The sequence below is a fragment of the Orbicella franksi genome, chromosome 1 (genome assembly GCF_964199315.1).
Source record: "Orbicella franksi chromosome 1, jaOrbFran1.1, whole genome shotgun sequence".
NCBI lineage: Eukaryota > Metazoa > Cnidaria > Anthozoa > Scleractinia > Merulinidae > Orbicella > Orbicella franksi.
Window position 1 is genome coordinate 27,714,940 of NC_138145.1, and position 13,601 is coordinate 27,728,540.

At 41.2% G+C, this 13,601-nt stretch overlaps 2 protein-coding genes across 2 annotated transcripts in view; both read left to right on the forward strand.

The window, feature by feature from the left end:
- The window catches only part of LOC145500777 (uncharacterized), a 12,372-nt gene extending 4,913 nt beyond the window's left edge, over nucleotides 1-7,459 (forward strand). Inside the window, exons 2-4 of the mRNA XM_081480321.1 lie at nucleotides 2,199-3,709; nucleotides 3,987-4,089; nucleotides 5,641-7,459. Of these exons, the coding sequence (XP_081336447.1) occupies nucleotides 2,199-3,709; nucleotides 3,987-4,089; nucleotides 5,641-6,083 (2,057 nt within the window). The 3' untranslated portion in view covers nucleotides 6,084-7,459. The remainder of the gene's footprint in view (nucleotides 1-2,198; nucleotides 3,710-3,986; nucleotides 4,090-5,640) is intronic.
- A 41-nt stretch (nucleotides 7,460-7,500) lies between these two features.
- LOC145500769 (uncharacterized) lies at nucleotides 7,501-13,348 on the forward strand. The gene is made up of 4 exons (XM_081480310.1): nucleotides 7,501-8,405; nucleotides 10,482-12,001; nucleotides 12,272-12,374; nucleotides 12,776-13,348. The coding sequence occupies exons 1-4, from the start codon at nucleotides 8,075-8,077 to the stop codon at nucleotides 13,216-13,218; spliced, it is 2,397 nt and encodes a 798-aa protein (XP_081336436.1). The 5' UTR covers nucleotides 7,501-8,074; the 3' UTR covers nucleotides 13,219-13,348.
- The last annotated feature ends 253 nt before the right edge of the window (nucleotides 13,349-13,601 follow it).

Sequence of the window (13,601 nt, forward strand, 5' to 3'; positions counted from 1 at the left end):
TCTGTTCTCTGATAAAGCACGCTGTTTCAGCCAATCAGAGCGCGCGTTATATGGAAACTTTATTATAAAAAGACATAAGCACCGAGTATAATCGAATAAGCACCGAGTATAATGAGTTAATCACTGAATATAATAACATAACTACTCAATATAATGACATAACCACCCAATATAATAAAAAAAAAGTATCATAAGACAGTTCTGGCGTTCCATACGAAACAATCCTAAAACCAAAATGATTTGAGCGGGAAACGTCTAATGTCGTTGCTTCGCTGTGGTTTCTTATTTGTATTTTTGTGTCAATATACTGTGTCACTGACTGTATGCATAATAATTCGTCTGGCTTACGTTTGGTTATCCCGTATGACTATTGTATGACCTTGTCATGGTTAGTCACGCTATTTCAAACGAAACAACTCCAATATATAAACAATAGCCTACCATTTGGCGCGAAAATATGCTAGGATATTTGTCCGCGGACATTATCTGTTCCGAGAAGCGAACAGTTTTCCGAGAGCGTAGCTCGACGAAAGCTGTGAGCTTCGAGGAACAGATAATGTCCAAGGACAAATATCCGAGTATATTTTCGCGCAAAATGGAGGCTATTGTGTTTAATATCCTTCAAATCTTTTTAACAACACGCGCAGTTTTGAAAATTGGGGAATATTCTCGGATATTCCCCAGTTTTAGCTGAGGAATATAAGGCCACATGACGTGTTTAGACCAATCGCGCGCGAAAATATTTGATGGATTATAAAATGCAATTATATACAATGAAATTTAGAGATGTAGTCCGAGTTTAGCAATGGACCTTTTTACCGATGTCACACTTTTTTCGAATTTTTCATTCAAACAAAAAAAACAAGCCTCATGCATCACTCAATTTATCATGCCAAATTTAGCAGATATGCGAATTTTCATGACCACGGGAAAACAAACTTGCTAATTTTTACAAACAAATGTATGCCACGGGGCAAGCGTTGGATTTACTCAAAGTAACGCACCAAAAGAAAGGGCGGTGCGTTTCTTTGAGTATAATTCAAAATTGGATTCTGAAATCCAAAAACGGATTTTGCGTTTCTTTACTTAACAAATTAATCCAAGATCACTGGAATCGGCGATTCCACTCTGGGCAAGGATTTTTCGGTTGGATTTAAGAATCCAATCTTGAATTTTCAGCGAAGAAACGGACCCTCAGGTATCTGCAAGTTCCGTCCAAGTTAGGGTATTGGCTTCACAAACGCTTTAATGATTTTTGCCCAACTTCTTCATCAAAAGTGAGGATGAAAGCCACAATGAAAAGGCATCAACAAGTTTTTTTTAGAAATATGCTCTAGTTGTTTCCTTACAAACGTAGAACTACAGTCAACCCTGTGTTAAGCGGACCCCATGTTAAGCGGACACCCTCTATTAAGCGGACAGCAGTGCAAGTCCCATTTTTCTTTTCCCATATTCACTGTAACAAATACCTGTATTCAATGGACACCTTTATTAAGCGGACACGGACACCAACTTGACTTTTATGGTCATTTCTATTGTTAGAAACCTGTATCAAATGGACACTGCAAAAAGAGGGCTGATTTTTTTGTCCACGTTTTAGTAGATCGGTCACGACATTTGAGTTTGCCAGCAAACTGAGCTGTCACAGAAATGCAAAGTTTTGTTATTCGGTTTTGTTTTTACAGAACTTTTGTTCTTGTTTGATTTTGTGAACCTTCACATGATTCAATCAATATAGATACTGTTACTGTATACTTAAATCTCATATACTTACCTCATATACTTGTCATTGTTTATGGAAATACGGTATTTCAGAGTTACTGATCGTTCACGAGAATGCTATTTGTCCCTTTCAAGGTCTTCTAACACTCACCAATATTGATATGACCCTTTTAAGACGAATTCTGAGGGAACCTGTTTTCAGTGGACACCCTGTATTAAGCGGACACCAGCAAGGATCGCGAAGGTGTCTGCCTAATACAGATTTGACGGCATACCTTATTTCAGACCAAATTAAAATGAATGGTAGCAACACAAAAAAAAAGCCGTAATAATGGAGAATAATGGGGCGGCACATGCCCATAGAGCTTACGTGCAGCAAGATCTCCCTTCCCCCTCCCTCACCCTTTCGGGACCTCTGTTCCACACCTCCTAGCCTTTCATTTATCACTGTCTGTTTGTTTTGTTTTTCTCTTCAGTGATTCCAGGATCACCATCTTCACCTGGACCGGGTAAGCCGCGAACTCTGCCCTGGCTGACGACAAACTTTATCGGGAGGAAAGAAGAAGTGGAGAAAATAATAACGAAACTTCGGACAGATCGACTGCGCATGATCGTGATTATTTCTCCGCCGGGAATGGGCAAGACAGAAGTTGCCATTAGTGTAAGCCACTCATTAAAGATTCGAGAACCCGCTTTGTCCGTTATATATGTTGAGAGGCTGAATAAGCTCACGGATATCTGCGGCGAAATCCTTGATCGTTTGAGTAATCGCCCCTGGTCGACGAACGTCGATTTGATATCGCAGGCTAAGCGCAAACTATTGGAACTTGAAAAAGACACTGCCATTGTGCTTGACAACACAGAAGACGTGCAGGGAAAGGAGTTCGATGACTTCGCTGAATGGCTGGTGAAGTTCGCGCCCAAAGCTCAGTTGATAATCACCACTCGCCAAAATATAGGTTTTGTTTCAGCTGATATACATGAAGTTCAACTTGAGCCTTTAGACGCCAGCTTGTCTGCTGAACTACTTCGGAGATTAAATGCCATCTGCAGTGAAGAGCAAGTAAAAGACCTTGGAGAGCTTTGCGGTGGGATACCGCTGCTTCTCATAAACTGTGCCGCCCTGCTCAATAATGGCTTCAATCCTGAGGTCTTAATTCAAGAACTTAGAGACAACCCGATAAGACTCCTGAAATCCAATGCAAAAGAGATTTATGATGCATTGGGTATATTCGTCAATAAGTTTTCAAAAGACTTGAAAACGAATCTTGTCATTCTTTCTGTTTTCCCATCGAATTTTTCTCCCAAGGACATTGAGTTTCTTTTTGAAGATCAGCTGCAGTTAGAGACGGTGAAGACGAAGATGTTGAAGAGCACCCTCCTTCAAAACATGAGCGATCAAAAGCTTGGCCTTCATCCTTTGCTCCAGGCTTATTGCAGAACAGAGAGAGAAAGCTTGCACATGATTGCTGTAGGTTGCAATGCTCAGCGAAAGTTTAACCTGCATTACCTAGAGCTTCTTAAAAGATTGAGTAAAACATTCATCACTAAGAATTCATCGGCTGCCATCCAGACATTCAGAGATCAGAAAGTGAATATCATAGAAGCATTAAAGAACTGTTTCGAAGACGCAAATGATACAGATCAGAAGGGATTGGCCATAGATGTCGTTAACAGTACCGAAGTGCTAGATTTCTTAGCTAAAGTATTATCACCCCCCAAAGAGTGTGCTGAACTGTACCGGAAGTGCTGTGACATCGCAAAGACTTCCGGTAATAAGAGGAGGCACGCGGAGAGTTTGAATTCTCTCGGGTTCCGTTGTCTTTGTGACGTAGCTCACAGCAGGGACGCCCCAGAGCGTAGCCGGCTAACTTTAGAGGTCTTTCAGGAAGCGCATAACATCAGAGAGACTTTTCCAGAGGAGGATCAGAAGTGTCAGACGCATGCGCACACCATCAGTAAGCTTGGGTTGTGTCATGTTCTTCAGGTAACAGTTTCTTTCTTTCTTTTGTTTTTTTTTTTTTTTATAGGGAGTCGGAGAGGGGAGAAGCCTAGTTCCTAACAAAAAGGGAAATAAAACAGTTATTCTGTCATATTATTACAAGAGCTACCAAATAGGACTTTGCATATAACAAAGGACGCAATGACTCCATGGAGTGGTCACGTCACAAGTATGTCTCAGATCGAGGCAAAGTGCGGGATGGAGGCGATGAATGACCTGTTTCTGTGCTGTTCCTTTAGAATTCTTTCTTTATTTCTTGCAGGGCAATGTAGAGAATGGCCGTGATTTAATCAACAAGGGGATCAAAATGAGAGAGGAGCTGGGAGTTTCTTTGTATACAGCCGCTGGCAACTGTGACCTGGGAAGTGAGTGAGATTTTGTTCAGTAACCGATTTTGAACGGACAGTTTTAAAAGCACAAACTTACCATTTGCACAATACACGTTGCATGCGAAGCTTGAAAAAGTTTATGCTTTATACACATGCAAATGTTTTCATTTCTTAGCGCACACAAACGTTTTTGTCCGCTCAAGCCTGGGTATTGTCTTCGGATCTTTTACGCTAGTTGTAAACGCGACAACGACAAAAAACAGTGGTACACACTAAAGTATCTATCATGCCTGGTTACGAGAGTGGTCGAGAGTGAAATTGTGTAAAGACAAAAACGGAGAGGGTTAAGGGCCCATTAACCGATTTATGCGCGCGCTCGCGCGCTTTGCCAAGGAGTTGAAATTTCACTACCGGCTACTTAAGTCAGCCTGAGCGCGGAAAATAAAAACAACTCAATAACTTGCAAATTCGCTTACATTTTAGATTTTTTTCCTTTGTTTTTCACAAAATGCAAAGTAAAAAAAGTACAAGTAAAGACAAAATAAGAGAAAGCCAGAAAAACAAGAGCAATAGAAAGAGAAAAACTAACTCCATGCGGCTTTGTTTGATCTTACCGAAGTGAGCTGGTAGTGTAAATTGCGAACGCGCTGATAGGGTAACTTCCAATATATATATAGGGCGCACTTCCGGTTTCTTTAAATGCTAAAGGAAACGCGGTTTTTCATTCAATCCAGCCTTTTTCGACGAATTTCGATTAAAGCCAACGTTGGAAACATAGCTATGCATTCCTTTTTCGAAATCATGCTTTTTTCAGAAAATTACGAACTTTTCAATATTTTGAAATTCTCTCAAAATGTGACCCTTTAGAAATGAAGCAAAATATATGCATAGCGTAATGAGGATTTAAATTAAAATATTAAGTCAATGAAAAAAATCCCGATAAAGTAATTTGCCTGGGAGCCTTTGCATTTTTTTCAGTATTAGTCACATGACCATGGACGTGGCCAGATGACGTCATCACTAGTGTCACTCATCATGAAAAAGTTAAAACACATTAAATAACTCTGAACTAAGTAAAAATGACAAGATTATGAGAGATTAAATTTTCCTTAGCAACGGCCTAAAAAGATCCGTTAATGGGCCCTTAACCCGCAGATAGAGTTTATTCCTGAGGTAATCCTTGTCAACGTATTTTTACATAGGGTACCCAGTTCTTCCTGCACGGGATAATGCTTGTCTTAATGCCTCCACCTTGCACGCGCGTTGCAGGGATGTTTTGTGTAGGATGATAACGTGTATCACAGGATTGGCTATTTCCAGTTCCTGCTGGGATTTCCGAAAGCGGGAGTGATCTAAAAATAACTTGAGAGAGATTACCTCTGAAATAAGGCCTATATGTGGGATTACTAAGCTCTCCTACCCTTCATCCTCTCTTGGTACAGAGTACGTAGCATAGTGTATATGTTGACTGATGAGGTGTTACGATGATATCCACCTTGGAGAACACAGTAAGACGAAATGACGGACTGGTTAGGTTTGTGTTACGTTGCGGATCTTTCTAAACAATTATCTTCACAATTCTTCCAGACAGCTATCGACTTTGTGGCGACCACGAAAGAGCAATCGAAATATGGAAAAGGAACACTCTGCCAGTTTACAAGGAGGAGCTTGGTGACCACCCTTGGACCGCCTCCATCTTGCATTACATTGCTGACTCGTATAAGTCCCTCGCGACTGAAAGCTCAGAACACGAGTACGTTGAGCTGGCGGAGATGTATTTCCGACAAGCTCTCGAGTTGAGAGCGAGGTTGCTGGGATTTCATCAGGACACTGCTCGCTCGCACGTCTTTCTCAGCGATGCTTTAGTCATTCTGGGAAATTTGGAATCGGCTTTGGACGAGCTTAACAAGGCGCTTAAAATCCGGCAAGAACTGCTAGGCCCACAACACAAAAACACCACTGAGACATTGAACAAAGTAACAGATTTGCTGGTAAAAATGGAATGCAAAGACAAGACAAAGAAAAAGTAGGGAAATTAAAGACATGAGAGAATACCTTAGCATGTTGGAAAGCTAATGTAAAGTCAACCAGAAGTACCTAAACTCATAGTTTCAATACGTCGTAGTTGTTTTACTGCAGAGGAGACTGAGTATTGTACATGTATGTGATTTTCTAAAATGGCATGAAAAACTGGAAAAAGATACACTCCAAATGGTGGCCATCTATGCATGCGAGACTACATCGAACAGATAGCAGTTAATTTTAATGCTCAAGACTTATACTGATTATTAATTTCATTGAAATTTTGATTTGACATTTTGTGGAACCTTCCAGTACACACCAGGGACTTGAATCAGACAATAAATCAGTTTAAAAAAAACTGTGCCCATACCCAGCCATCTTGACGTCACGCTTGATCAGTAACTGTAAATGGCTCTCAGCAGACAAGGAAATGTTTGATAACTTACATTTTAGTTGCATATCAGGTGTTATTATCCACGTCCCATGGGTAAGTGGATCTTAGTGTGCTTTCGTCATCTTTGTTTGTAAGGTTCTTGTGTTCACATTGCTTGGCACATTCTTCTCCCATTGTTTGTGTCAGAACTGTCTCGTGCAGATGTACACACACGAGGCACTGCTAATTAGCAAGGAATTTGCTCAACCACAGCTAAATAAGAATACCAAAGAAATTATTTAAACCAACAGAGCATTCTCTCGTTATTTATTATAATCGGGTTTAAAAGCAGTAACAGATTTTCACCAGTACACACGCAAAGAGAAGCACTGAATTTATTGACAATGTTTAACACAGATCTAACGAACAAAATCTAACGGGAGGAGGATTCAGTTCAACTCACCATTGCGAAGCTGCAACAACCTTAGAAGAAAAACTGAAAAAAAAGTCCTCCGAAACACGCCGAACTTCTCTTTGGCGGCCATTGCTGTTAAGTAGTGCCCAGTCCATTACGAGGGTCAGGCTCATCTCGGGAGCCAATCACATGACTGTTGCAACAGTGCACAAGACCTGGCAGCCCTAGAAAGGTTTATAGTTCGATGAGCCTGCACAAAAATCGATATTACTGCGCGTTTCAATAAAATGCGGACTCTAAAATTCAAAGCTAAACCGACAGATGCGTTTTTCGCTACCGTCAATCAAATGTTCGGCGGCTGCTCCCAACTTCCGACTATTGCCGAGCGCGCGGTAATCAAATCGTTGAGCACAGTTAAGACAACGAAACAGTGCTCGGCATTAGTCGGAGGCTGGGAGGAGCCCCCGAAAACATTTGATTGACGGTAGCGAAAAAGGCTTTTGTCAGGTGAACTTTGAATTAAGTTCCCATGTTATTGAAAGGCAGTAAGTTATTGAGACCCTTTAACAGTTCACGTAAAAGAGTTTGATACAAAACTGCTGAATAAGTACACAATACTAGGAGCTTAATACGCATGCTCTGGAGGTTTGAGGAGACAAGCTGCAAACCTCTAAAGTTTAGGGATTTTCATGAACATCTTCTGAATCACAAAAATAAAATAAAGTAAAATAAAATAAAATAAAATAAAATAAAATGCTGAATGTCATTGACTTACTTACATGACGACGACATTACTTGCCGTTAACGTAATATGTAGAGACTGAAGCCGTCAAAAATTTATAAGGAAACTAAAGAGAACCAAAAACTGTAAAACATATTTTCAAGATTCCATTTAACCCAACCGGGGGTAGGAGAGGTAGTTGAGTCAAAACTCTCCTACGTTTCTCTCTCTCGAGATCGATACCCTGATCCAGGCTCTCGATCGGCCAGTACGTCACGTACATTTTTCCTTCTACAGACCCCTTGTTTTTCTTTCGCCTGTCCGCTTTTTGGCGTTCAAACCCTGGGCTGAATTTTTTTGGTCTTTGCGTGACAAGATAAATGACGTCACGCAGACAAGATGTATGGCTGAGACCTCGCTTTGGTTGCAGTTTCCGCGAAATCTGAATATTAAGTAGGCAGCCATTATTCTGAGAAACACAGACGGCTCAATGGAAGAGCTCGTTGTGGTTGATCGATCATCAACAAGCATGGCTGATCTGACTCCGTTGCGAACGTGTACAAATGAAGCACAGTTCAATGCTTTCTTGGTGGAAATTGCTGATCAAATTACAAAAGATGAAGTGCCGGAGATGAAATTTCTGTGCTTGGAGCAAAACATCAATTTACCGAGAGGAAAACTTGATGAGATCAAGGAACCAAGAGAATTTGTAAATTTCCTGAGAAAAAGAGGCATAATTTCGCCTGGAAATGTTGGCTTCTTGACAGGGCTATTGGACAGTACTGGAAATAAGAGGCTGGCCGATATGATTATTGAGAGAGGTAAACAAATATTATCACCTGTGCATTCAACCGTCTTTGTTGCCCGCTAAATATTCTCCCGATATTCTGTAGTGTTTATCGATCACGCGCGCAATCAAACAAGAGATCACAGTTTAATTAAAACTGAGTAAGACCCAGTTCAGACGCCGAACTTTTCATGAGCCGAACTTAATTCGAATTTGGACCGACCCAAATTATCAAAAGTACACCTGTTGATTCAGACGTCGAACTTAATTCGCCGAACTTTATTTAGTTTAAACCAAAACACATCGAAATGTCAGCGATTTTCAGGCAAAGTAAAAACTGCTTGTAAAATACGTTGTAATAATTTAGACATTAGGTTCGGCTCACGAAAAGTTCGACGTCTGAATCAAAGCCGTTCCAAAGCCGAAATTCCCGGCTGAGCTAGGCGGGAAGAACGGCTGGGCCGTTCCAAATTCAAATAGCCGTTCTTAACTGATTCAGACGCCGAACTTTTCATGAACTTAATTCAATGTATTTGGTTCGGCTCATGAAAAGTTCGGCGTCTGAACTGGACCTAATATTTATACAAGGCCAACTGCCTGCAACTGATTTTATATTTTAGATCAGACGTAAAATATTCTTTTTGAAGTAATTACAGCCCACGAAAGAAATTTCTTGTCATCGTAAATTTCCTATACTAACGTCACGAGGGTTGTGCGGGATTTATAATGGATTGCCAAGCCGATTATTCAGTCCTATTCAAATTTAACTTTTCTTTCTACGGTACACGATCTGGGAACTCCTGATTCTCCATACGGAAGCATATTACAGGATTGGAACGTGTTCAAACAGAAATTTCCATCTGCTTTCGTGACAATCTCTTAAGTCTCCAAGCAATCCTGAAAACCAAAACGCCGTTGGAGCGGGAAAATTCTGAATTGTTGCTTCGCTGGAGGTTCGGATTTGCTTTTTTCGTGTCACTAACTAGTATGCATAATAATTTGTCTGGCTCTAGTCTGGATATCCCGTATGACGGACGGTCACGATTTAATAGTCACGCTAATTCAAACAAAACAATGCCCAATTCATGATCATGATCAAGAAGTGCAGCAAGTCACGAATTTGCACGAATCGGAAGGGTGCTACATTACCATTAACAAAACCGGAAATTTAGGGATGTTGTTCGAGAGGGCGGTTAGCTTTTAGCAATTTACGGACCTTTTTACTGATGCAACGTTTTACCGAATTTCAAACTAAACATGCTTCAGCACTCGATTTATCATGCCAAAGATAGATATGCGAAGAGGGAAAGATAGATATGAAGATATGCGAAGTTTCATAAGAATCTGTTAAAAACTCATGAACACTTACCAAATTTTACAAACAAATGTATGCCAGGGGAAAGTGTTGGATTTCCCAAAGCAACCTACCAGAAACAGGGTGTTTTTTTTTAGGGGGGGGGGGGGGAACATCCAAGATTGTATTCTGAAATCCAAAGAACGGATTTTGCGGGGGTTTTTTTTGTTTTTCTTTTTTTACTAAACGAATAAATCCAAGATTACTGTAACCGAAGAATCCTCTCTGGGCAAGGATTCATCGGTTGGATTTAAGAATCCAATCTTGAATTTTCCCAAAGAAACCCAACAAGAAACGCGCTCAGCAGTCAGCAGGTGTCGCCCAACTTAGGGTATTGGCTTCACAAAAGCAGAAATGATTTTCCCAAAAGATATTTTCTTTTGAGGATGAAAGCCCCAATGAAAAGAGATCAATACGTTTGTTTAAATACGCTCTGATTGTTTCTTTACAAACGTTAAATCATACCTTATTTCAGACCAAAATGGATGGGAGCAGCACAAAAACTGCCATGTTCTTTTGGGCGGCACGTGCACACACTCATAAAGGTTACCCGCGGCAGGATTCCCCCCCCCCCCCCGTCTCCCTCACCCCTTCGGAATCACTCCCCTGCTCAACACCTACCCTGTTCCAGGCTCTCGGTAGTTGGCGAGAAAAGAGGGCGAGTGAGAGAAAACCGAGGGGGGACTGAGGCGACTGGAACAGGCTCTCTCAAGCCTTACATTTATCACTGTCTGTTTGTTTTGTTTTTCATTTCAGTTATTCCAGGATCACCATCTTCACCCGGACCGGGTAAGCCGCGAACTCTGCCCTGTCTAACGACAAACTTTATCGGGAGGAAAGAAGAAGTGGAGAAAATAATAACGAAACTCCGGACAGATCGACTGCGCATGATCGTGATTATTTCTCCGCCGGGAATGGGGAAGACACAAGTGTCAATTCGAGTAAGCCACTTATTAAAGATTCGAGAAGCCGCTTTATCCGTTATATATGTTGAGAGGCTGAATAAGCTCACGGATATCTGCGGCGAAATCCTTAATCGTTTGAGTAATCGCCCCTGGTCGACAAGCGACGATTTGATATCGCAGACGAAGAGCAAACTACTGGAACTTGAAGAAGACACTGTCATTGTGCTCGACAACACGGAAGACGTGCAGGGAAAGGAGTTCGATGACTTTGCTGAATGGCTGGTGAAGTTCGCGCCCAAAGTTCAGTTGATAATCACCACTCACCAAGATGTAGGCTTTGTTTCAGCTGATAAACATAAAATTCAACTTGGGCCTTTAGACGCCAACTTGTCTGCTGAACTACTTCGGAGATTAGATGTCAACTGTATTGAAGAGCAAGTAGAAGACCTTGGAAAGCTTTGCGGTGGAATACCGCTGCTTCTCGTCAACTGTGCCTGCCTGCTCAAAGACGACTTCAACCCCGAGGTCTTAATTCAAGAACTTAGAGACAACCCCATACGACTCCTGAAATCCAATGTAAAAGAGATTTATGATGCACTGGGTAGATTCGTCAATAAGTTTTCAAAAGACTTGATAGCAAATCTTGTAGTCCTTTCTGTTTTCCCATCGACTTTTTCCCTCAAGGACATTGAATTTCTTTTTGAAGATCATGATCAGCTGCAGCTAGAGACCTTGAAGACAAAGATGTTGAAGTACACTCTCCTTCAAAAGATGAATGATCAAAAACTCGGTCTTCATCCTTTGCATATGGCTTATTGCCGAGAAGAGAGAAAAAACTTGCACATGGTTGATGTAGGTTGCAACGCTCAGCGAAAGTTCAACCTGCATTACCTAGAGCTTCTTCAAAGCTTGAGCAAGGAATTTATCACTAAGAATTCAGCACTGGTTGCCATCCAGACATTCAGAGATCAGAAAGTGAATATCATAGAAGCATTAAAGAACTATTTCGAAGACGCAAGTGATACAGATCAGAAAGGACTAGCTATAGATGTCGTTAACAGCACCGAAGTGCTGGATTTCTTAACCAAAGTTTTATCACCTCCCAAAGAGTGTGCTGAACTGTACCGGAAGTGCTGTGACATCGCAAAGACTTTCGATGATAAGAGAAGGCACGCGGAGAGTTTGAATTCTCTTGGGTTCCGTCGTCTTTGTGACGTAGCTCACAGCAAGGACGAGCCAAAGGGTAGCCGGGAAACATTACAGCTGTTCCAGGAAGCGCATGACATCCGTAAGACATTACCAGAGGAGGATCAGAAATGTCAGACGCATGCGCACACCATCAGTAAGCTTGGGTTGTGTCATGTTCGTCAGGTAACAGTTTCTTTTATTTTTGTGGGGAGTGGGGGAGGGGAGAAGCCTAGTTGCAAAAATGGTAAAGAAAACATTTATTTCGTCATATTATTACAAGAGGCTAGAGCTACGAAACAGAACATTGCATATGACAAAGGACACAATGATAGCATGGAGTGGTCACGTCACAAGTATGTCTCAGATCGGGATCCAGGCGAAGTGCGGAGATGTATGCAATAAATGCTCTGTTTCTGTACTGTTCCGTTATAATTCTCTCTTTATTTCTTGCAGGGCGATGTAGAGAAAGGCCGTGATTTAATCAAAGAGGGCATCAAAATGAGAGAGGGCCTGGGAGTTTCTTTGTATACAGCCGCTGGCAACTGTGACCTGGGAAGTGAGTGAGACATTGCTTAGTAACTGATGTTGAACGGATAGTTTTAAAGGCGCACAACTTGCCATTTGAACAATACAATATGCTTTGATAAGACTATGTCCTCACCCAGATGTTTTCATTTCTAAACGCACCCAAATGTTTCTGTCCGCTCAAGTCTCACGATTGTTTACGGATCGTTGATGCCTGTCCACGTTGTGAAGTTCTTTTTCATTTTAAGAAAACTGCTTCTCTAATTCGATCCGTAGCTTATCTCATATCACACCACCACATTCAAAATGGCGGTCCCGAAAACACACTCCAAACACACTCCAAACACACTCCACTCAAGTATCTATCACGCGTGGACGACTGTTTACAAGAGTAAACAATTATCTAAACAATTATCTTTACAATTCTTTCAGACAGCTATCGACTTTGTGGTGACCATCAAACAGCAATCGAAATCTGGAAAACAAGCACTCTGCCAGTTTACATGGAGGAGCTTGGTCACCACCCATGGACCGCCACAATCTTGCATTTAATTGCTGACTCGTACAAGTCCCTCGCGACTGAAAGTTCGCGACACGGGCACGCTGAACAGGCGGAAATGTACAACCGACAAGCTCTCGAGTTGAGAGGGAGTTTGCTGGGATTTCATCAGGACACTGCTCGCTCGCACGTCTTTCGGAGCAACGTTTTAGTCAATCAGGGAAATTTCCAATCGGCTTTGGACGAGCTTTACAAGGCGCATGAAATCCAGCAAGAATTGCTAGGCCCACAACACGAGAACACCACTGATACATTGAACAAAATAACCGATTTGCTGACAAAAATGGGATGCAAAGACAAGACAAAGGAAACGTAAGGAAATGAGAGAATACCTAAGCATTTTGGAAAGCTAATGCAAACGACCAGAAGTAGCTAAACTCATAGCTTCAATACGTCCTTGTCGTTTTACTGTAGAGGAAGCATTGTGCATGTACGTGAATTTCTAAAATGGCATAATAAATAAATAAATAAATAAATATACATTTATATAGCGCCATTTTCCACTAATTGTCCATGGCGCTTTACAATACTTTAAAATTAAAATCCTAATTCTTTAAAAACCTAAAATCCTAAATCCTAAAAGTTAAAATCCTAAGAATTAAATACGCTAAATAATACAATTAGGCTACAAATAAAAAGTAAAAACTACAAATCAAATGCACGCTTAAAAAGATAAGTCTTAAACTGGAAAAAGGTACA